The sequence below is a fragment of the Crinia signifera genome, chromosome 5 (assembly GCF_055691185.1).
Source record: "Crinia signifera chromosome 5, ASM5569118v1, whole genome shotgun sequence".
NCBI lineage: Eukaryota > Metazoa > Chordata > Amphibia > Anura > Myobatrachidae > Crinia > Crinia signifera.
In genome coordinates, this window is record NC_139221.1 from 206167434 (window position 1) to 206193376 (window position 25943).

A 25943-nucleotide genomic window follows, 5' to 3' on the forward strand; every position below is an offset into this window, starting at 1 on the left:
ATATATATCTATCAAGTAAAAGGTCTACACATTTCAAGTTGACGTCATCTGAGGTGAAAACAGCTATCATTTATTGCTGGACATTTTACCTTTTCATATAAAGGTTTTTAAGGTGAAGGCACTGTTTGCACTTTCATGAGACTGCAGTTTGGTGTTTAACTGAAGAATTGTTGGTCTATTGTGAGCAGAAATGGCGACCCCTGTTACTGCTGCTACTGGAGGCATTGACCTCTCTTACCTGGATTACCCTGTGGGTGAACTATTGACCTTTTCAGAATCAGATGCTGATGCCATTCTTGATAAAGACTGCTTGAATGAGCAAGCTGGCAAAACACCCTGCGAAGGGTTCTACAGAGACCTATGGAGAATGTACCGCAAAGAGGTCGATTATAAATGCCATAGTGTTTCGCTTAGCGATTACTATAGGGACAAAAAAATACCCCGTGGCCTAAGGGTTAAAAACTGCCCAACCATAGGGAGAAATGACCCATCATTCTGCAGGAAATGGGTCGCTATTTTAAATAAGTGCTCCTTAGACTTGGTACTGTTGATCATTGAGCATGCCAATAAGGAGTTAACAACTGTGAAGGAGAAGATCTCTGCTTTTGAAGCTGTGCACAAGCCGACACTGCTGGAGGACAAGGAGACAGATTGGTTCAACAAATTGAACCAGCAAGTGGCAAATTATCATCGTGACCTCATAAGGTTTAAACAAGAAAAATTCAGCAAAGTAGAGGCTGATTACGAACACCACACAGTCTACCAGTGGTTGGGTAATAAACAACATGACAACAAAAAACCATTCTTCCGCCGTGGCAGAAGATTTGCCACTCAAGACATGTCGTCGGGTGATGGCGGGTCCACTAGTAACAGTGACTATGAGGGCAATCAAGGCCCTAAAAACAGGAGAGGTAACCGCGGTAACTACCCTTTAGGTGGGGTGAGGCGGTCTCCACGACTAGAAGCCGTACCCGTCGAAGTGGCCAGAGGAAGAGGGGCAAAACGGGGAAGACCACCACTCCCCAGACGTCAGTAATTTACAATTTGTCTTCCTATACGCTGTCATCTAGCGAAGAAAAATTATTATCGAGAGGACTCTCTTTTGTGCCGACTAGTAATCATGACCCACTTAGACACCAGGTGGAGTTACATGAACTACAGAAAAAGCTGCGCATTAAAGAGTTCTTCACAAAAAACCCTCCTACCAATATTGAACCTGATCCAATACCACCTCAGGTTCGCAAATTACTTCCAAAATCCAAATTCGATCCACCATCCTCGAACCCCACAATAAAGACATTCATGCGGGTCATGGAACAGGCAACTCCGTCCATGGGTGAAATAAAACCATCGCACAATCGAGGAAATCTATCGGGTGAGGAATGACGGCTTTGGAAAAACTATCTACAAATGACCAGTTAATATTCCGCTCTGCGGATAAAGGAGGTGCGTTAGTTATCATGGATGTGCAAGATTATGAGGTTGAAATGGAGAGCCAACTGAATGATGTAAAGACTTATCGCAAGCTAGCAGGCGATCCGACTACTAAGTTCACAAAAGAACTCAATGTTATATTAGACACAGCGGTGTCAAACAACATCATCCACAAGAAATTGGCTAAAGCTTTAATCCCTGAGTTCCCAAAGGTCCCTCTAATCTATTTAATTCCCAAGATCCACAAGAACCCTTTAAAACCCCCAGGTCGACCAATTATAGCGGCGCGAGGGTCGTTATTCCAAATGGTCTCGACTTATTTGGATGAACTGTTCCAACCGTGTGTACAAGCACACAAAAACTATCTGTTGGACACCACAGATTTATTGTCACAATTATTACAGCTCCCTCCTATTCCAGATGATGTATGGATGTGCACAGTGGACGTTAGCAGTCTGTACACCTCGATCCCTCATGGGGCAGGTGTACAGGCTGTAAGAAGGTTTCTCACTGATCATCCTTTATATGTTGGTCCGGATATTAATTTGATTCTTGAATTATTGGAGATGATCCTTTGCAGAAATTATTTTGCTTATTCAAAAGATTTTTTCCTACAGGTCAGTGGGTGTGCGATGGGGTCCCCTGTGGCCCCATCGTACGCTAATATTTTTATGTTTATGGTGGAAGAGGCGCTATTTTTTTCAAATCCAGATATAGCTTCAAAAAATTTTTTCTACAAGAGGTTCATTGATGACCTCCTGATCATGTGGAGGGGGTCTGAAATGGAATTCAAAGCATTACTGGGCACACATAATCTGAGCCCTAGTCCCATTAAATTCACCTTCCACATGAGCAAGGAGGAGGTATCATATTTGGATGTAAAAATTGTGAAAAGTGGTGACACAGTGTCGACTACACTTTTCACTAAAGAAACAGATCGCAACAATTTATTGTTATATAGCAGTTTTCACCCTACCCCGTTGAAGGCTGGATTGCCTTATTCCCAGTTCCTACGGGTGATGAGAATTAATAGTGATCATGCAACTGCCCACAAACAAATTGATGTAATGGTTAGCAAATTCGAACAGCGGGGCTATCCCAGACAATTGTTAATGGAAGCGAAAAATAAAGCATTGAACCTTAATAGAAATGATCTGTTAAAAAAACAAACAAAAGTACAGAAAAACATTTTCTCATGGGTTACTGTTTTTAATCCCAGTAGCAAGAACACAGGAGCAGTAATTAAGCGCAATTGGCCAATGGTAAGCACTGATGAGACATTGGGTCTCAGTGACACAAGATTCCTCAATTGTTACAAACGAAGCAGGAATCTCCGTGATTATTTGGTTCACACCGATATGGCTAAACCTATTAAATCCCAACATTTTTTGCAGCCTAAGAACGGATGCTTTCCGTGTGGTTGCACCACGTGTGGCTTTTTGATAAAGGGCGATAAATTCCCCCATCCACTGTCTGGGAAAATGTATGACATCAGATACCACCTCACATGCAAAATGCGGTACCTAGTGTACCAGATCATTTGTCCGTGCGGCATGTCATACGTGGGAAAAACGGAACGGACGTTCCGCGAACGTATGAATGCCCACAGATCTTCCATTAAACTGGCCTTGGAAACGGGTGACAGTGATCAGCCTGTCGCCCGTCATTTTGTGCTTAGGAAACATGCTTTAACATCTATTAGGTATCGCATGATAGATTATGTCCCCCCACTGAGGCGTGGGGGTGACAGAGGATCAGCTTTACTTAGAAAGGAGAGTCAGTGGATCCATAGATTAAAATCATTGGCTCCTCACGGCCTCAATGATCAATTAACCTTGAGCTGTTTTTAATAACAATTAAGCAGTAGTGATATATACTAGTCATAATGTTTGATGTATATGAATAAGTTATCGTGGCCGTATTATGTATTGTTCTTATAACGCAATTCTCTTGTTATTTCAGATGCAGTCTCTGTATTGGTGGTGGTGGTTGCTATGTTTATGTGTCACTACTGTGCGTCGTTAGGCGTCCCTGACAACGGGTATCGTCTGATGACGTCACGCTCGCGTTGGCGGGCCGGGAGTGCAGTCCCGTCGCCCGGAAATGCTGTTTGCACTGAGGAGACATGGGTGTATATAAGGTATGAATTTGTTATTACTGGTTAAGCCTGATGACAATGTAACGCACATTGAAACGTTGCTGACAGTAAAGCCGTGTGTGGAGAGTTTTATTACAAGTGAGTCCGTGCAGTCGTCGATTGGTGCGTGTATGTATCCCTGCAAGGGAAGACTGAGCTCCGGACCCCAGCATTGAATTATGTATTAGAGTGCCGGCCGGCAGCCATTGTATATCTATATATATATATATATATATATATATATATATATATATATATATATATATCTATATATCTATATATATTTTTTTTTTTTTTCTGTCCATTTATGAAAATGAAAACGTGAATAAGCACAAAATTAGGGTCTGGCTTTTAAGTTTTAATGACTCTTTAAAAATATATTTCAATCCAAACTGAAAACTCAGTTTCCTGTGGGATATTCTACACAAAACTTTTAGAAGAATGTTTCTCATTGGTCTAACATTCATGCTCTATAAATAAGCAGCTAACTTTTAGCAGGCATTCATCAGTACTAATCAAGCATGCTCCAATGACAATGTACTACTTGCTTGGAACAATGGTCAGGTTGGCAAAGAGCCCATTGCTAGGTGTGTAAAAGGCATAGATCAGGGGTGAGGAACCTTTTTTTGTGCCAAGGGTCATTTGTATGGGGAAAAAAATCTTTCGGGGGCCATATGTAAAAATGTCTCTTTCAAATTGTCCTGCTGCAGCCGTCCCACGCTCCGGCGGCTGCCGCTGAATAAGACTGACAGTCTCCGGCTGCTGCAGATTAAGAGGAATCTCCCAAGAACTACCGACCTCTCACGAGAATTCCCCTGTACTTGACTCCCGACAAAGCCACGGGGCGGGTGTCTGGACCACTCAGATTAGCTACGGGGGCCGCATACGGCCCCCCCGGGCCTGAGGTTCTCAGCCCCTGGCATAGATGGTAAGAAGAGCCAGGCAAGCAAGGAACAAAGTGTAAACTTACTAAAAGATTTTCAAAGCCGTCACATACTCTATTGTTTCGGACACTTTTCCTTTAAGGCCAGTCAGTTGTTTTCAACCAAACTACTTAAAAAATTTACCCCAGGTCAGCGAGATCCAGTAGAGTCTAGCAATGTTTGATAAAAAAAGACCAGTTGATAGGATGTATAGTAGGTGAGCACAGCCATGTCAGATGTCTCTCCTCCTTTTAGCTGGTCTTTCAGGCAATGTTTTTACTAACACTACACTTCCAGATAGCGTATGCCGGAAACGCAAAAAATAAAAAAATTATTACATTTTTTTTTTTAAATGAGGACATTCTAAAATACTCACTTAGTCCTTCTCAAGCACCACGCATCTTCCAATATGAAGTACTGCACTCCCAATTTGATCAAGTCCTTTTTTACATCTTTAGCGGGCTTACGGCTGTACATTGAATAAACTATTTTTGTCCGTGCTCTGAAAAGGAGACTGTGGTTTAGCACTAGAATCTACAGTATTTTTTGTGAATAAATACTCTTATTGAAGTTAAGGATAATCCAAATTTGTAAATGGACATACAAAAATACAGATGCAGCATATAACCAGTGCAGATAATCAGTAGTAATTATTTATCGTAAAGAAAGTGGTTATATAACAATAATCACACGAAGACAGAAAAAACAGGTGAAAACGTTCAATAAAGAGTAATACATTTTTTAGCAGTATGTTCTATTTAGAGGAATTGTTGTCCCCTTAATAATAATCTGATTTCGATTGCGATTCATCTCCCATTCAATAAGTAGATATGTCCACATATATACAGTATATAGCCTCCTTTCACATTAAACAGCCCTTTGAGTCGTGCCATGCCATGGTTTGACACAGCGTCTTTTTTGCTACTTTTTCCATTAACACGCATCTTGTACGCAAAAAGGAGATAAAACAATGCACAACTGGCTTCTGTTAATTAAAATTATATTTGGCATGCCAATATTCTGCCGGCTAAAATGCTACGTTACAGTTTTCCTTACTTTACTGTATCATTTCATATGCAGATACAACCATGGTCAAACAGAATATAGGCATGCTGCATAGCATTTTAATTAGCAGAAGATGCATTTGAATGGAAAACAGTTGAACAAAAAGAGGTCCAGAGTCATACGGAGCTCACACATTATAAAGCAACTTGTAGCGCACATAGGAAAGATGTATGTGGACCAAACTAACTATCACAAAAACACAATATAATTTATGGCATGCCCCACTGATAGCCATTACATGAAGACATGAATCTAAAGTTTTTGAGCTTGCTCATTGAGAGGGAAGCTTTCTGACTAAAGTGAAGCTTGATTACTTAAGTGAGTTGGAAACTGAAGCAGGTGAGTTAGAATACTGAAAAAGGTGAGTTTGAACACAGTCTAAATTTTCATCTTCTATTTTATTGTATTATATTCAACTTCTTTCTATCCTATTGTAACCTGTTGCTCAATTTTGACATTTAATTCATTTTTATCTATATTTTTTCCAACATTGTATTTCATTTTACTCATTCACTATTATCTTCTCTTATCTTTGCCACACATTTATTGCACTCTGGTTCCCTCTTCACGCCTGCTCACATTGGCCTCACTTCTGACCTTCTCTGTTCCCTTCATCCTCTCACTTGTTGCTGTTTCATACTTATTTGGATTACTCAATCAACCTGATTTTACCCACTTGTCTCCTCTCTGACAGTAGTTCCTTGCCTGTTACCTTCTCTCTCACTCTGTTTTCTACCACATCCTCGCAAATCTACTACAGACGCTGTCTGTCCTCCCAAATCCCTCTGTCTGATTTCACTAACCTACCCTCTCACCTTCGGTTCCTCATGGCTGTTAATCTCTCAACTTCACTTTCTCCAACTGCTCCTCCCCCCTCCCATCCCATACCTATCCTGACCACTCGCCCCCGCACCCCCACCCTCCCAACGACCCCCCCTCGCTTCTGCAATCCCAAAAACCTTATCCACATAAATACACAACCCACCCCCCCTCTTTCCTGTGCACTATGGAATGCCAGATCCATCTGCAACAAACTCCCTGCCATCCATGACCTATTCATCTCTAGAGCATTCCACCTCCTTGCTATCACCGAGACCTGGCTCTCCACCTCTGATTCTGTCTCTCCGGCTGCTCTCTCCCACGGTGGCCTCTCTTTCTCTCACACTCCCAGGCCGGACGGTCGCCAAGGTGGCGGCGTGGGTTTTCTCCTCTCAGCCTCATGCACCCACAGTGTCATTCACCCTGAACCCTCTCTCCTTTTCTCCTCCTTTGAGTCTCACTCTATCCGTCTATACTACCCCTACCACCTCCGTGTTGCTGCAATCTACCGCCCCCCTGGCCCTATCTCCCAATTTCTTGACAACTTCGCCGCCTGGCTCCCACACTTCCTCTCCTCTGACCTGCCATCTGTCATTCTTGGTGACTTTAACATCCCCTTGGATAACCCCGCTGATCCTGGCACCTCCAAACTCCTCTCTCTCTGCTCCTCTCTTGGCCTATCTCAGTGGACTACCTCTCCCACCCACATCCAAGGACACTCCCTCGATCTCGTCTTCTCTCGCTCTTGTTCCCTTACTGACTACACTATCTCGGCTTTTCCTCTTTCTGACCATCACCTCATCTCCTTCTCCCTCACTGCTTCCCCCTCTCCCACTCCCCCTCCCAAGCGCATTGTCTCACGGCATAACGTCAACACACTTGATCTTGCTGCCTTCTCTAACACGCTGTGTCCTCTTCTCGCCCCAATCACCGCCATGTCCTGCCCGAACCTCGCCGCCTCCTTCTATAATGACACCCTATCTTCGACATTGGACTCTGCCTGCCCTCCATCCTCTATCCCCCTCCGATGCTCCAACCCCCAACCATGGCACTCGCCTATCACCCGATTCCTTAAAAAGTGCTCTCGCACTGCTGAGCGCTTCTGGAAGAAATCACGCTCCCTCGCGGATTATCTCCATTTCAAATTCATTCTTTCCTCCTTCAGCTCTGCCCTTGCTCTGGCCAAGGAATCCTACTTTAAGTCCCTCATCCTTTCCCAATCATCCAATCCCCGCAGGCTCTTCGCCACCTTCAACTCCTTGCTCTCCCCCCCTCCTCCAGCTCTTCCGTCCTCCATCGTAGCCGCTGATTTTGCTACCTACTTTTCAACCAAAATCTCCTCTCTCAGGACTGCCATCACTGCTGCCATGACCTCACCCTCTCCCTCCTCCCCTCCTACATCCCCACTCCCCTCCTTCCAACCCCTGTCCTCATTTTACCCCACCACTGCTGATGAAGTCCACTCTATCCTTCAATCTGCTTCTCCCTCCACCTGCCCGCTCGATCCTATCCCCTCCAATATTATCCGTTGTCTCAGTCCGTCAGTCTGCTCTCACCTGGCTCACCTGTTCAATCTTTCCCTATCCTCTGGGATCTTCCCTTCCTCCTTCAAACACGCTCTTGTCTCCCCAATTCTCAAAAAAACAAATCTGGACCCCAACTCTCCATCCAACTACAGGCCCATCTCCCTCCTCCCTTTTGCCTCCAAGCTCCTAGAACGTCTGACCTATAATCGTCTCCTAAGCCACCTTACTGCTAACTCCATTCTCGACCCCCTCCAATCCGGGTTCCGCCCTTTACATTCCACTGAAACTGCCCTGACCAAAGTCACTAACGATCTAATATCGGCTAAATCCAAAGGCCTCTTCTCTATCCTCATCCAGCTTGATCTGTCAGCTGCCTTTGACACTGTTGACCACCCTCTCCTGCTCAACACCCTCCGCTCCTTTGGCATCACTGGCACGGTATTCTCCTGGTTCACCTCATACCTCTCCGAACGCTCCTTCTCCGTCTCCACTCCGAGCTCCTCCTCTCCTACTACCCCGCAGCCAGTCGGCGTTCCCCAAGGGTCTGTCCTTGGCCCTCTCCTCTTCTCTCTCTACACCACCTCTCTGGGCACTCTCATCAGCTCCTATGGTTTTCATTACCACCTTTATGCTGATGATACCCTAATCTATCTCTCTTCCCCCGACCTATCCCCATCACTCCTGTCCAAGGTCTCTGAATGCCTCACGGCCATCTCAGCCTGGATGACCCAACGCTTCCTGAAGCTAAACATGGCTAAAACTGAACTTCTAATCTTCCATCCCCCGAACATCCCCTCTTCTCCCACTATCTCCATCAGTATTGGTGAAACCGAGATCACCTCCACCGACCAAACGCGCTGCCTCGGTGTCATCATTGACTCCTCCCTCTCTTTCACCCCCCACATTCGTGCTCTCTCACAGTCTTGCCGCTTTCACCTACGCAACATCTCACGCATCAGACCATTCCTCTCCACTGACGCGACCAAAATTCTCATTCACTCTCTTGTCATCTCCCGCCTTGACTACTGCAACATCCTTCTCTCCGGGCTACCTCTCACCCGCCTCGCACCTCTCCAATCCATTCTTAACGCTGCTGCTAGGCTCATCTTCCTCTCCCGCCGCTCTACCTCCGCCTCCCCCCTCTGTCTATCTCTTCACTGGCTCCCCATTCCTTTCCGAGTTCTCTTTAAACTCCTCACCACCACCTACAAGGCTCTCTCCTCCTCCACCGCTCCTTACCTCTCTTCACTGATCTCTATCCACACTCCCTCCCGTCCTCTTCGCTCCATCACTGACCGCCGACTGACCTCTCACCTAATCACCTCCTCCCACTCCCGTGTCCAAGACTTCTCTCGCGCTGCCCCCCTGCACTGGAACAACCTCCCGCCACCCATCAGGCTTTCTGATTCCCTTACCTCCTTCAAGCGCTCCCTCAAAACCCATTTTTTTCGACTAGCCTATCCCTCCTCCTAACCTCTTTTGATCCTCTTATCCTGCCTCCGTTCCCCTCCGTTCCTACTTATCCTATTGTTTTTCGTTCGCCCACCCACCTATTTTTAGTATGTTAACTCTTATGAGTAGGGCCCTCCTTCCTCACGTACTCACCCTACCTCTTTACCTCACCTGTGCTCCTGTCCTGTTCTTCCCTTCCTCTACTTCATCTTCAGTCTCCTTGACAATTTTGACACCTACTTCTGAACTGATGCTGATTTTAGTTCTACCAGCTATACCCCTATTTATACTGTATTTTTCAACACACCCTGTACGTTACCTCGTCATTTTTTTTGTTTGCTATGTACGGCGCTGCGGACACTTTGCGGCGCCTTATAAATAAACGTACTACTACTACTACTACTAAAGTAACTTTAAAAAATAAAGGGTACTTGTGTATTATCACGGCGCCCATCACATCGCATAAGGCATACGGTAATTTTAAAATTGTATGACATTGTATATGGCATACAATGCCATGCAATGCGATGGGATGCGATTATAAATTGTATAAGCACCCTAATGGGTGCTTACAATGTTAAATGCACCCTAATGGTTGCTTACAATGTTAAATGCACCCCCACGCCACCCCCCAGTATAAACGTGAACCCGAAGCGTGGCGAGCGCAGCGAGCCCGCGAGGGGTGGCGGTACGCATCCTACGACCTTTTCATACCCCCACTATCCACGTCGGCGTGGAGTTGACTTTATATAGTGTGGCAAGCGCAGCGAGCCACCGAGCCCGAAGCGTGGCGAGCGCAGCGAGCGGTCGAGCATAACTTCACAGGTATACGCCACGCTTCGGGTTCACGTTTATAGTGGGGGGTGGCGTGGGGGTGCATTTAACATTGTAAGCACCCATTAGGGTGCTTAAAAGCACCCATTAGGGTGCTTATACAATTTGTAATCGAATAGGGGTCTAAAATCGCGCCGCATCGCATGCCATCGGGTGTATGGCATGCGATGCGATAAAAACATCGCACGATCAATATCGGGGGCGCCGTGATAATACAAAAGTACCTAATAAAGCAAAAAAATATAAAATTGTGAACTTTAAGCTTTTTCTTAAAGAAACTAAAACGTTTATTTTAATATGGTGTTATAAATAAATCAAAGAAAAAAATGTTGACATTGTTTTGATCATCATGTTTTTGGATATGAGAAAAAGTTCTCAACCATATTTTAAGTTTGACAATGTTCATAATTCTAAGCTTACATTACAAAATCCAATATATTTAAATGCATCATTACTACTTATTCAATAAAAAAATAAGCCAACATGAAGAAGCCATGTGATACCTAAAAGTATCCTTAACTTTTCAGTGCGGTTTGTCGAACAATTTTCATATCTAGAAAAACCTCCCTTTTCATCATGCACCTAGGAAGGATTATTAAATTAATTGAGTAGCTACCATTTTATATTGCTGTCCTAATGGGCATGGCTGGAATCAGCATTTTGGACGGCATGATGGTCCTTGTAAATGACATTTTGAGGCACTTGAGTTTCTCTAGGTGAGTTGAATCACAATTTAGATATATTCATATACCTGCTATTAGAAAGTAGTATAACAATATGCAATTATATTACCCAAAGAGGGTGCTATAATTATGTAGTGTTAAAGACTGCCAAAAACAAGTGCCTTGATGTGGCCCACATCTTTGCAAATATACACAATTGATAACTACGTATTTTTATTTTAATGAAGTATTCAAATCTCATTGCTGCTACTTTTCAGCGCGGGGGAATATTTTTCCTTTATTTTTTGTCTTGAATAACTTCTCCCTTTCATGCACCGGAGGATTATTAAATCTATTGAACAGCTACATAACAATTAAAATACAGTATTGAATTGTTATAGGAGTCAAGAGGAGTTGGACATAAGTCCAACTTAGAAGCCTTAAATGTGCTTCTCACTACTGCTCTACAGAGACTGAAATGTTAGGCCATCAATCTATCCTCAAGCCATGTGGTACAGGAAATAGAAAAGGTGGGTTGATGTGCAGTACCTAAAGTCCAGCAAGGGTGAATTAACACAACATAGGGGTGCAGCTGCAGACATGACTAAGAGGTGTAGTTTGCTTACCACTGGATACAAAATTTTGGGTTGTGATAATAATTAGCACAAATCTTTCATACGGTGTTGAAATAAATTATTTACACACAAAATAGAAAAAAAAGAAAAAAAAAAAAACAGTCAGCACTAGTGCACATAGCCAGGACTGGTACTGACCAAATTACCACTGCACCAGGCAATATCAGCACAATTGGTGGCACTATGGGCCTTATTTTGGTTCATTCTTTCTGACAAAATCCTTCTTAGATGGGCAAAACCATGTGCACTGCAGGTGGGGCAGATGTAACAAGTGCAGAGAGAATTAGATTTGGGTGGGGTTTTACTTCAAAGTGAGATCTATATTGCAGTGTAAAAATAAAGCAGTCAGTATTTTCCCTGCACAGAAACAAAATTACTCACCCAAATCTAATTCTCTCTGCACATGTTACATCTGCCCCCCCTGTAGTGCACATGGTTTTGTCCACCTAAGAAGGATTTTGTCAGAAAGAATTAACCAAAATAAGGCCCTATATCTGGGACACAGATATACATCAGTTTTGGCTGGTTAGCATGGGACTTAATTTTCTATGGGGATCAGGAGTGCAAACAAAATATAATACGGTTAATGGAAAGAGTAGATTTAGTCACAATAATCATGGGAGATGGAATAATGTGTTTATTTCAAAATGTCTTTAAAGGATTGGTAATACAGGTTGAGTATCCCGTATCCGAATATCCGTTATCCGAATACCATACATTCCAGAAAGTGAAAAAAAATGTTTTTTTTTTTGCTAAAAACTCACTGGGGACATCTGTAACAGCACTACTGAGGGAATGATATGTAACTGGCACTATATATGTACAAGAAAATGATTGCTTGGCCTTCAAATTCAATATCTGAGATAGTACACAAATTTTCTTTCATGTTTTGAAACCTTGTTTTTTGAACAAATAAAATATATTTGTGTGCATTTCATGTGGTAAAAAAATATATATGTGTGTATTTTATGTGTTTATACAGCATAAATGCAAGATACTTCAAAATACATTATTTAAATATTAAAATATTCCGAAATACGAAATAATCCGCTATCCAAAATTCTCCTGGTCCCGAGCATTTTGGATACGGGATACTCAACCTGTACTGGTACCTATAGTACAACTGCAACAGCATGTGAGCATTTGAGGAACCAGAGTGCCTGCAAGTAGGGCATCATTTTTTCTCAACAACAGCTTTTATTAGCCGAGTATATATTACAAGCAAGCACTCTAATATCCTTTTAAATTGTATACTTTCACTACAGGTTGAGTATCCCGTATCCAAAATGCTCGGGACCAGGAGAATTTTGCATAACGGATTATTCCGTATTTCGGAATATTTTAATATTTCAATGATGTATTTTGAAGTATCTTGCATTTATGCTGTATAAACACATAATATACACACAAATATATTTTATTACCACATAAAATACACACAAACATATTTTAATTGTTCAAAAAACAAGGTTTCAAAACGTGAAACAAAATGTGTGTACTATCTCAGCACTGAATTTGAATGCCAAGCAATCATTGTCTTGCACATATATAGTGCCAGTTACATATCATGTCCCCAGTGATGCTGTTACATATGTCCCCAGTGAGTTTTTAGCAAAAAAAAATATTTTTTTCACTTTCTGGAATGTCCGTATTTTGGAATAATTCGGATAACGGATATTCGGATACGGGATACTCGACCTGTATAAAGAAATAATAACTTTTGTACCATTTATTTTATTAAAAATGTTTGCATGTTGTATTACCTACTTTGTCTGTGTTAGCAGGAAATTCAAACAATATCTGTGTACACTGTATCATGCAATTCATTTGTATGGTGTAACCTTTCATTTTTTTTTATATACCGGTATATATTTCTTAAAATATTGAAAAACCAAGATAAAAAATAAATAAAAAAAATTACAAATAAAACAGAACCAAGTGCTAAAAGCAAAAAACGCTACAGGGAGAATAATATACTAAAAAAAACACATTGATTGTCTCAACACATAAGTCTCTTATGTATGTAATGTAATATTCTATTCTCACTAAATATTAATTTGCACATAAGGTAATACTGAACCCTCAGTACAAAAAAAAAAAAAACATGGGTAATATAAGGAATACATTTTTTTTTTTTACACAACATAAAAATAAATAAATAATTTTTAATAAACTCACCGTAAAGCTGCATCTTCGTAGTGTGGGTGGTTCACAACAGGGCGTCCTGTTGATAGTTTAACACTTGCCATTGTAGGCATTGCTCCAGCAAATACTGCATCTGGAGTAGAGCGAAAAATGTGAACTTTTAACTTAAATATAGTTGTTAAATATGAGATTTGCTTCTACAATTAAAATTTTCCAGGCATACCACTGATAAGGAGGTGTGTGCCAGTGGTGCCTCTAGCTGTGCACCACTGGTGCACCACCTCTACAGGCCACCCCCATTGCTCACATCCGGTGAGTCATCACCCTGTCGATCATACGCCAGCTCCCTGGGGCGCCCCTGGGAAAACTTGGGGCTGCTCGGGAGTTCAGGCGCCTGAACACATAAATACACAAGCACGCCCTAGTTCCACTGAGCCGCACTGAACCTCCTCGAGTGGCTGCATACAGCCGAAGCCAGCAACAGCGCCTCAGGGGAGCAGGGGCTGCTGCAGAAGGCAGTGGTTGCCCCTAAGATTTGTGGTATTTCCTGGGCTCCACCTCCAGACAATAAAAATATATAAACTACTCTGTATTGTAATATTCTGTTAGTTAACAACTCAGTGATTTACAAATATAGGGCCAGATTCAATTAGATGCAGTAATTTACAGCACTGAGGGTACTTGTGAGTTATCCGGGCTGCCGATTTTGTCCTTAAGTTTACTTAACTTAAGGACACCCGACCGACGCGATGCCCGCGATTTAGCCCCAAATCGGGGGCATCGCGTCGGTCGTGGCCGTTATAAGGGGCCGCGACGCGATGCCCGCGATTTCCCATAGACAGTAATGTTAAAAGACGCGATGGCCCTGATTTCCCATAGACAGCAATGTTAAAATAAAATGACAATGTGAAATTGGCCAATATGGGCATTTCACATTGGATATGTTTTAAAAAAAAGTTTCATGGCCCCCCACCACCGTTAATGCCACCCCGCTATTGACGCCAACCCGAAGCGTGGCGAGCGCAGCGAGCCCGCGAGGGGCGGCGGTACGCGTCCTCCGACCTTTTCATACCCCTACTATCCACTAGGGCGTGGAGTGAGAATAGAATAGTGTGGCGAGCGCAGCGAGCCACCGAGCCCGAAGCGTGGCGAGCGCAGCGAGCCCCGCGTGGGGATGCGGATACCTTCACAGGCATCCGCGTGCCCTTGCGGGCTTCACAGGTGTCCGCGTCCGCTCGCCACGCTTCGGGCTCGGTGGCTCGCTGCGCTCGCCACACTATTCTATTCTCACTCCACGCCCTAGTGGATAGTAGGGGTATGAAAAGGTCGGAGGACGCGTACCGCCGCCCCTCGCGGGCTCGCTACGCTCGCCACGCTTCGGGTTGGCGTCAATAGCAGGGTGGCGTTAACGGTGGTGGGGGGCCATGAAACATTTTTTTTTAAAACATATCCAATGTGAAATGCCCATATTGCCCATATTGGCCAATTTCACATTGTCATTTTATTTTAACATTGCTGTCTATGGGAATTCGGGTCCATCGCGTCTTTTAACATTACTGTCTATGGGGAATCGGGTCGGAAATCGGGTCCATCGTGTCTTTTAACATTACTGTCTATGGGAAATCGCGGGCATCGCGTCGCGGCTCCTTATAACGGCCACGACCGACGCGATGCCCATGATTTGAAAAAATCGGCAGCCCGGATAACTCACAAGTACCGCACTGAGAAATGAGTAGTAGCCTCAAATTTAACGACTTTCATTTGCAGCCCCTTTTCCTTGTGTGGTACAGCAAATTACAAACTAACACATTAATCCACTGAATCTAGGATACGATCTTAGAGTCTCAGCTCTGAATTAGGCTCAGAATTCTTTCACTGTATATTTTACTAAAGGTATCTACTTAGTTTTTTTTGTATTAATTTAACATGTGGATTTCCATTACACAAGTATGGAAATTGTTATTAAATCAAAATATCAAAGAGCTTAGGAGTAAAAATAGTAAAAATGATAAAAAAAAAACTTACTTGGCTTTGTACTGAATTTGATCCACTCCAATAGTTCTTCCTGAGCTATGTTGCTAAACTCTCCTTTTATGCTCAGTTGACTTTGAATGTTGCTAATCCCTTGTACGGACATCAAGATCAATATGACAGTGATGAAAAAAGGAAGACGGACTCTGTTGTTGATCCACTCAAAGAGCTATAATGTTATAATTAAAAATGATATTAAATCTTTACCAATATAAATAAAGGATAACACAACAGAAAATATACAGTATAAACAATAGATTTAGTATGTTTCAATGAAGCATTTTAAGATGGAAATCTTGCAGTGTAATCTTATTTTCTTTCAAACTATATAAAGAATACATTAATTTTCTAGGTTTCATCTCAAACTGCCCTCCTTTGTACTATAAAGTCCCCTGCAACATCAATACAAAAAGTGACAAGTAAGTTGTAGAGTACAGCAATGCTATTTTTAAGCAAGAAAAAACAGGGAGGCTGTTTTTGAAAATCTCATTAACTGAAGACATAATCAATAATGGCATTCCTAAACCTATCCTGGGATACATTTTATTTTAAAGTCTCTTTTGAGTGTCTTCATTTCTATTTAATTGGAGTAGGGATAGTCCCAGGAAAAATCAACCATAAAAAGTGACAGTTTTACGACTAGCCCACATTCCTGACATTCCTGACATTCCTGATCATATTGATATGAACTGGCGATGCTTTGATATCGTTTCACATTAAAGGATGTCTGTTTTGAATCGCTTGTCACGGAATGCTGCGACCCAAAACAAGAGAATGAAAGAGAGCTATTACGATGTATTAAAGCCAGGTAGTTATAGCGGTATTGATAAATATTATGAAGCGGTTAAAAATAAATTTAAAAGAAGCGATGTAAGAAAATGGTTACAAGAGCAAGACGCATACACATTGCACAAGCCGGCGAGAAAAAACTATAAAAGGAATATGATCTGCGTGTCGGGGATAAATCAACAATGGCAATGTGATTTGGTGTCGCTCATAGATCTGGCAATACACAATGATGGTATTAAATATATATTAACTATCATCGATATATTCAGTAAGCGGGCCTGGGCCGTGAGCCTTCCCGCTAAGAACGCTACAACCGTCGCTAAGGCTTTTGAAAAAATATTCCAACAGGGGGATGTGCCTAAGAAGCTGCAAACCGACAACGGTAAAGAGTTTCTAAACAAAGTCCTAAAAAAGTTGTTAGAAAAATTTGGAATACAACATTTCACAACCAATAATGATGTGAAAGCCGCTGTTATAGAGCGTTTCAATAGGACTTTAAAAACGCGAATGTGGCGGTATTTCACGGCAAAGAATACCTACAGATATATAGATGTTTTACAAGATTTCATATCCAGTTATAATAGCACTTATCATAGAACGATCAAGTGTGCGCCAAGTGCCGTGAATGATTCTAACGTGTTGAGAGTCTTCAAGGCGACGTACGGCGATTACTTTAAAAGTAAGAAAACACCCATTTGTTTAGCTAACGGCGACCACGTACGCATTTCCAAATATAAGGACATATTTCAGAAAGGTTACAATCAGAATTTTTCTGAGGAAATATTTGTAATATGCGGCGTAAACACTAAAGGGGTTAAGCCGCTTTACAAGCTGGTGGACCTATACGGCGAAGCTATAACCGGTAGTTTTTATCCAGAGGAGTTACAAAGCATACCAAAAAATTATAATAGGGTTTACAAAGTGGAAAAGATTTTAAAAAATAAGACGGTCAGAGGGGCGAAATATGCACTAGTTAAGTGGCGCGGATACCCCACAAAATTCAACAGTTGGGTCGCAGCATCGGAGATAAAGGATATATAAACAAAGGGAGAGATGGATGACAAACCGTTCTACATAACGTTGCCGAGCAACGCCTCGGCCGATACCTTTCCACAAAACAAGATTTCTGAGTATACGACAAAACTAGCGAAGCCAATAGACTTAAACGGCGAATGGGAAGTAGCTCTTACAGAAATACAATACCCCCACACCTGGAATACAATCGATGTACAAGATTGTGTGTTGAAAATAACAAGGTGGGATGAAGCGAACAGTTCAGCCACAAGGGTATGCATTAAACCGGGGTATTATGAAACTATGGATGCGATAATCGATGCGTGCAATGTTGAAATTGCCCGGCAAAAACTGGATGGCGGTTTAAAATTATGGTACGATCCGCTTGAACGATCCGTATTTTTTGAAAATAAGATGATGTACCATATAACGGCCAGCCCTAAACTGACGAGGATACTGGGGTTGCAACCTAAAACAAATTCTTTAAAACCGTGCGCAGACATCACCGGCGGCCAGTATATGTTGTTCGTGTACGCGGATATTATCGAGCATCAGAGGGTAGGCGATAGTTATGTACCGCTGCTGCGGACTGTGGCAATAAAGGGGCGTAACAACGAAATGATCACTATACGATACGAGAAACCCGATTACGTACCTTTGTGCAAAACGCATTTTGATACTATAGACATAGAGATAAAGAACGACCAAAACGAGAACATTTCATTTAAGTTTGGGAAAGCGAACGTGAAACTACACTTCAGACGACGCAAAACCGAATTTTATTAAATAGCATGGTCGCCATAAAAAATTATGGCGATCCGGCGCTCTATGCGCAATATTATAAAACTCAAGCCGGCAGCGGTTTACCAGGCTTTCACGGCAGCGCCTATATGTACGGCTGTGGGTTAGGCAGTATTTTCCGAAGCCTATTCAGAAAAGCAGTGCCTCTTTTCAGAAGAGGTCTGGAGTTGGCAAAACCCCACGTGAAGAATGCAGCCCGCAATATAGCAAAAGACGTCATAGGCCAAGCCACAACCGCCGTTGTGAACAGATTACACGAAGCAAATCAAGCGAAGCAAGATGGGGCCGGTTTAGTTTATACGAGGAAAGGGGCGGTTAAAAGAAAACGTAAGCGCTCAACACAACTACCTCCTTGGTGCATGCCCCTTTTAAACAATAACCGGGGCAAGCGCAACTTAGATAAAAAAAGGAAGCCGAAGAGAAGGGCTGGCGATATTTTTTAAGAATGTCTTTCATACACAACGAATCCATGGAATGCGCAAAATCCGAGCTTGACCTTTTTGATGTGCCCCCAACGCAAACCAGCGTAGAGAAAAGTCTATACGTGGAAGTTCAACCTTTAGCTGCGTTATCCGAGACCGCTCCGCTAGAATTCTACATAGCGGCCAGCGGCGAACACTACTACGACCTGAACGTGACCTGTAAGATCGTACGGCCCGATAACACGGCAATACCGCAAGCGGCACGGGTCGCTCTTATTAATTATCCCATAGCGACTTTATTCAGCCAAGTGGATGTTTCTTTGGGCGATAGACTCATATCACAATCCAATAATCTTTACGCCTATAGAGCGTACATCGAGACCATTTTGAATTATAGCTCAGACGCTTTATCCACAAAACACACAACAGGATTGTTTTACAAAGATGTGGCTGGAGAACACAACACCAGAACCCTGGATGGTCTAAATACTGGGTTTATAAAAAGAGCAAGAGCAACGGCGCAAAGTCGAACGGTGGAACTGTTGGGGCCGCTACACTGCGATCTTTTTCATCAACATAAGTTGATCTTAAACGCTGTTGATTTGAAGATAAAACTCACCAGAAACAAAGACTCTTTCTGTTTAATGTCCATGGAAGCGGATCCCTTTAAAATTCAGATTGTCGCTGCGTCCCTGTTTGTGAAAAGAGTCCAGGTCTCACCGGCCGTCCGGATCGGCCACGCCCAGGCTTTGTTAACCGGGAATGCTAAGTACTCCATAGACCGAGTTGGCATGAAGATATATAGTGTGCCGATCGGTAGTCGGGTGTTTAATTTAAAAAATCTGTTTTTAGGCCAAGTACCAAAAACGGTTATAGCCGCATTTGTAGACAACGAAGCATTTTCTGGAGCCTATGACAGGAACCCTCTACGTTTTGAACATAAAAACGTAAACTTTGCATCCCTATACCTGGATGGAACACCGCATCCGGCTAAGCCGTTTCAACCAGACTTTGAACATGGTAATGCGGTTCGTGAGTACATGTCGCTCATACAGATCACAAATAAGCAGAAATCAGACTCCGGTATACTAATCGACCGTGAAGAGTACCTCAACGGCTACACTTTATTCGCTTTTGATCTGTCGCCTGAACAGGAATGCGCAGAACACCTATCCCTAATCAGAACAGGGAATCTACGTGCCGAATTCCGCTTTGCTGAAGCGCTAGACCGGACTGTCAATGTGATTATTTATGCTTTATTTGATAATATCATCGAAATTAATCAAAGACGTGATGTGCTGTATGATTATCTATAAATGAGATAAATAACTTTTATATTTTTCGTATATTTTAACAACTGCCATTACACAGCCGCAAGATGAACACATTGCAGATAAATTGCATACTGTACGCAGACCCAACAACCCGAATATGCTTTAAAGGGACTTATCCGTATGATATGCTGCCTAACTGTAAACTGCCGCAATACCCCAGTGCCTTTGTAATCAATACGCATAACAGCAGGCAACCGGGGGAGCACTGGTTGGCCGTTTATTTTAACGAAAGGCGCGAATGTTACTTTTTTGATTCTTACGGCCTAGCACCCGACAGCGCCCTATTCCCAAAGCCTATAATACAGTTTTTAAAAGCGAATTCAAAAAGTATTTACCATCAAAATAGTCAGTTGCAAGATGTTAACAGCACCGTTTGCGGCCACTATTGTATATACTTTATATTTTACATGTGTAAAAATTACAAATATTCAGATGTACTGTCCCGTTTTACCGGTGATACAAAACATAATGACCGTTTCATTTCAAACTTTGTAAGACGCCTACCACGAAGCCATTGTTTGAGCCATTACACGTTTAAATATGTACAGGCTTGTGTAACTTGTAACCAACGCTGTGTTTAAAGCATTTTATGTACAATGCTTCATAAATATGGTGATTATAATAAACAACATTGTTTTTAACTTTATAACGTGTTATTGTGTGATTCTTACAATTACTTGATTAGAAACAAAGACCAAAACGTTGAATTTCTAAATCAGAAATATATTTTATTGTTTCATGAAAAACAAAATTACAGTGAAATAAAAGCTGTAACAAATATAACTCTTCACGCGTTTTATGTACAACAAGTCATAACTATATTGATTCTAACATGAGGAAGGATTGTCATCATACAAACATCATAATACAAAATATTCACACAAAAGTTAATGTATAAAACAACATAAATAATTTATAAGTTATAGGTTCAACCACTGCGATTCCTGAAATAAATTTACGGATCTTTTCCTAGGTAACAAGTAGCCGTGTTGCGTTGTTAGCCCCGGGGGACTTAAAACATTTATACGACTTTTTTGATAGTTTTGTTTCGGAGTGTCAGCGATTAAAGAATCATCAGAGTCAGCGAAGGCCGCTGCTTTTAAACGGTCAAGCTGCAGTCTATTTGAGGCATTACCAACGACTGTGGATGGTATATTCAATTCAGCCATAGCGCGCATAAACTCGGGCCAACCGTTAGGCATCTTATGAAGCGATACGCTGTGATTTTGTGTGATGCCTCTTATCAAATCGATCATGTTGGAACCGGGTACAGTGTTCCCCTTATACAAAAACACGCCTTTATCATTCCAATTTGTGATGTGTTTAGAGCGAGACATCTTGCTCATTAGTATTTCACAGTTTTTTTTATACCTCGAATTAACACCATTCAAAACATCTTGATAAACTGTGTCGGCTGCATCAGTTTGCACGGCATTAAATGATTCAGCATCAGCATTTGCGCCGGGTGATAAAAGGGTTAAAGTTGACATTTCTCTATCAGTCTGTTTACTCAACACCAGATATCTCTGTAAAACGGCAGTGTATCGGTTCGCCTTTTCGTATTCTGATAATGCATTATTATGTAGTATGCTTATGATCTCCGCATCTAGACCTTGCGTGGCTGTTTTACGTATATCGTCGTTACTCGGTTTGTTGTGTAAACGGTCTATCTGCTGCTGAGGCACCAGATACATTTTTTTTTCAGCAAATTCCATCAACGATTAGATAGCAGCCCTGTTATTAAAGGAATAGCAAAACCAAGCAGCGATCCAATAAAGCCGCCCGACTGTTTCACCAGACGTTTCTTTTTGCCAATGGCGCATTTCTTATTACAAAGTGATTTTATAAGGGCCTTCTTCTTTTTAAGATAGTTCAATTGCCGTTGTGACAAGGGTATTTTACCTTTAAGCGTATTGAGAGCAATCTCACAGATAGCAGTCACCAAATCATTTATTTTGTCAAGGTAAAAAGAGCAGGACTATACATTTAAACACAAAATATATGGTCCTGTTCAAAAACCCCAGGGATAAAATGCAGGTGGGCATTCTGGCTAGGCAAATGTATCCGTCGAGACATCGATTTTTCATCGAAGCATTTGAATCTGCTACGGAACCACCTTATGGCTATTTACTGGTTGATTTAAGAAACAACGCTCTTGACGATTATCGTTTACGAAGCGGCTTATTCCCACCCGACACACCGGTTGCTTATGTCGTTAAGAAACGCGGTTCTAAATAGCTATAACCGTACAAACTTTAGTCATTCATCATTTATCTATCAAAGGTGAACATGTCGACCCGGATACGCCGCAATTGGGCGCTTTTAAAAATGCTGATAAAAGCGAAGCCGACCCAAAGAAACACTATTTTATCAAACGCTTCAAATGATTTGGTGACTGCTATCTGTGAGATTGCTCTCAATACGCTTAAAGGTAAAATACCCTTGTCACAACGGCAATTGAACTATCTTAAAAAGAAAAAGGCCCTTATAAAATCACTTTGTAATAAGAAATGCGCCATTGGCAAAAAGAAACGTCTGGTGAAACAGTCGGGCGGCTTTATTGGATCGCTGCTTGGTTTTGCTATTCCTTTAATAACAGGGCTGCTATCTAATCGTTGATGGAATTTGCTGAGAAAATGTATCTGGTGCCTCAGCAGCAGATAGACCGTTTACACAACAAACCGAGTAACGACGATATACGTAAAACAGCCACGCAAGGTCTAGATGCGGAGATCATAAGCATACTACATAATAATGCATTATCAGAATACGAAAAGGCGAACCGATACACTGCCGTTTTACAGAGATATCTGGTGTTGAGTAAACAGACTGATAGAGAAATGTCAACTTTAACCCTTTTATCACCCGGCGCAAATGCTGATGCTGAAACATTTAATGCCGTGCAAACTGATGCAGCCGACACAGTTTATCAAGATGTTTTGAATGGTGTTAATTCGAGGTATAAAAAAAACTGTGAAATACTAATGAGCAAGATGTCTCGCTCTAAACACATCACAAATTGGAATGATAAAGGCGTGTTTTTGTATAAGGGGAACACTGTACCCGGTTCCAACATGATCGATTTGATAAGAGGCATCACACAAAATCACAGCGTATCGCTTCATAAGATGCCTAACGGTTGGCCCGAGTTTATGCGCGCTATGGCTGAATTGAATATACCATCCACAGTCGTTGGTAATGCCTCAAATAGACTGCAGCTTGACCGTTTAAAAGCAGCGGCCTTCGCTGACTCTGATGATTCTTTAATCGCTGACACTCCGAAACAAAACTATCAAAAAAGTCGTATAAATGTTTTAAGTCCCCCGGGGCTAACAACGCAACACGGCTACTTGTTACCTAGGAAAAGATCCGTAAATTTATTTCAGGAATCGCAGTGGTTGAACCTATAACTTATAAATTATTTATGTTGTTTTATACATTAACTTTTGTGTGAATATTTTGTATTATGATGTTTGTATGATGACAATCCTTCCTCATGTTAGAATCAATATAGTTATGACTTGTTGTACATAAAACGCGTGAAGAGTTATATTTGTTACAGCTTTTATTTCACTGTAATTTTGTTTTTCATGAAACAATAAAATATATTTCTGATTTAGAAATTCAACGTTTTGGTCTTTGTTTCTAATCAAGTAATTGTAAGAATCACACAATAACACGTTATAAAGTTAAAAACAATGTTGTTTATTATAATCACCATATTTATGAAGCATTGTACATAAAATGCTTTAAACACAGCGTTGGTTACAAGTTACACAAGCCTGTACATATTTAAACATGTAATGGCTCAAACAATGGCTTCGTGGTAGGCGTCTTACAAAGTTTGAAATGAAACGGTCATTATGTTTTGTATCACCGGTAAAACGGGACAGTACATCTGAATATTTGTAATTTTTACACATGTAAAATATAAAGTATATACAATAGTGGCCGCAAACGGTGCTGTTAACATCTTGCAACTGACTATTTTGATGGTAAATACTTTTTGAATTCGCTTTTAAAAACTGTATTATAGGCTTTGGGAATAGGGCGCTGTCGGGTGCTAGGCCGTAAGAATCAAAAAAGTAACATTCGCGCCTTTCGTTAAAATAAACGGCCAACCAGTGCTCCCCCGGTTGCCTGCTGTTATGCGTATTGATTACAAAGGCACTGGGGTATTGCGGCAGTTTACAGTTAGGCAGCATATCATACGGATAAGTCCCTTTAAAGCATATTCGGGTTGTTGGGTCTGCGTACAGTATGCAATTTATCTGCAATGTGTTCATCTTGCGGCTGTGTAATGGCAGTTGTTAAAATATACGAAAAATATAAAAGTTATTTATCTCATTTATAGATAATCATACAGCACATCACGTCTTTGATTAATTTCGATGATATTATCAAATAAAGCATAAATAATCACATTGACAGTCCGGTCTAGCGCTTCAGCAAAGCGGAATTCGGCACGTAGATTCCCTGTTCTGATTAGGGATAGGTGTTCTGCGCATTCCTGTTCAGGCGACAGATCAAAAGCGAATAAAGTGTAGCCGTTGAGGTACTCTTCACGGTCGATTAGTATACCGGAGTCTGATTTCTGCTTATTTGTGATCTGTATGAGCGACATGTACTCACGAACCGCATTACCATGTTCAAAGTCTGGTTGAAACGGCTTAGCCGGATGCGGTGTTCCATCCAGGTATAGGGATGCAAAGTTTACGTTTTTATGTTCAAAACGTAGAGGGTTCCTGTCATAGGCTCCAGAAAATGCTTCGTTGTCTACAAATGCGGCTATAACCGTTTTTGGTACTTGGCCTAAAAACAGATTTTCTAAATTAAACACCCGACTACCGATCGGCACACTATATATCTTCATGCCAACTCGGTCTATGGAGTACTTAGCATTCCCGGTTAACAAAGCCTGGGCGTGGCCGATCCGGACGGCCGGTGAGACCTGGACTCTTTTCACAAACAGGGACGCAGCGACAATCTGAATTTTAAAGGGATCCGCTTCCATGGACATTAAACAGAAAGAGTCTTTGTTTCTGGTGAGTTTTATCTTCAAATCAACAGCGTTTAAGATCAACTTATGTTGATGAAAAAGATCGCAGTGTAGCGGCCCCAACAGTTCCACCGTTCGACTTTGCGCCGTTGCTCTTGCTCTTTTTATAAACCCAGTATTTAGACCATCCAGGGTTCTGGTGTTGTGTTCTCCAGCCACATCTTTGTAAAACAATCCTGTTGTGTGTTTTGTGGATAAAGCGTCTGAGCTATAATTCAAAATGGTCTCGATGTACGCTCTATAGGCGTAAAGATTATTGGATTGTGATATGAGTCTATCGCCCAAAGAAACATCCACTTGGCTGAATAAAGTCGCTATGGGATAATTAATAAGAGCGACCCGTGCCGCTTGCGGTATTGCCGTGTTATCGGGCCGTACGATCTTACAGGTCACGTACAGCAGCGTGTTGTTCAGGTCGTAGTAGTGTTCGCCGCTGGCCGCTATGTAGAATTCTAGCGGAGCGGTCTCGGATAACGCAGCTAAAGGTTGAACTTCCACGTATAGACTTTTCTCTACGCTGGTTTGCGTTGGGGGCACATCAAAAAGGTCAAGCTCGGATTTTGCGCATTCCATGGATTCGTTGTGTATGAAAGACATTCTTAAAAAATATCGCCAGCCCTTCTCTTCGGCTTCCTTTTTTTATCTAAGTTGCGCTTGCCCCGGTTATTGTTTAAAAGGGGCATGCACCAAGGAGGTAGTTGTGTTGAGCGCTTACGTTTTCTTTTAACCGCCCCTTTCCTCGTATAAACTAAACCGGCCCCATCTTGCTTCGCTTGATTTGCTTCGTGTAATCTGTTCACAACGGCGGTTGTGGCTTGGCCTATGACGTCTTTTGCTATATTGCGGGCTGCATTCTTCACG

General features: G+C 41.9%; 1 protein-coding gene across 3 annotated transcripts in view; it reads right to left on the reverse strand.

The window, feature by feature from the left end:
- DPY19L1 (dpy-19 like C-mannosyltransferase 1) overlaps window positions 1-25943 on the reverse strand; it is a 296815-nt gene that overhangs the window by 6993 nt on the left and 263879 nt on the right. For all 3 annotated transcript variants that reach the window (XM_083188462.1, XM_083188460.1, XM_083188459.1), the window contains 3 exons: window positions 15658-15832; window positions 13666-13765; window positions 4871-4996 (listed from right to left, as the gene is read on the reverse strand). In XM_083188462.1, the coding sequence (XP_083044588.1) occupies window positions 4871-4996; window positions 13666-13765; window positions 15658-15832 (401 nt within the window). The remainder of the gene's footprint in view (window positions 1-4870; window positions 4997-13665; window positions 13766-15657; window positions 15833-25943) is intronic.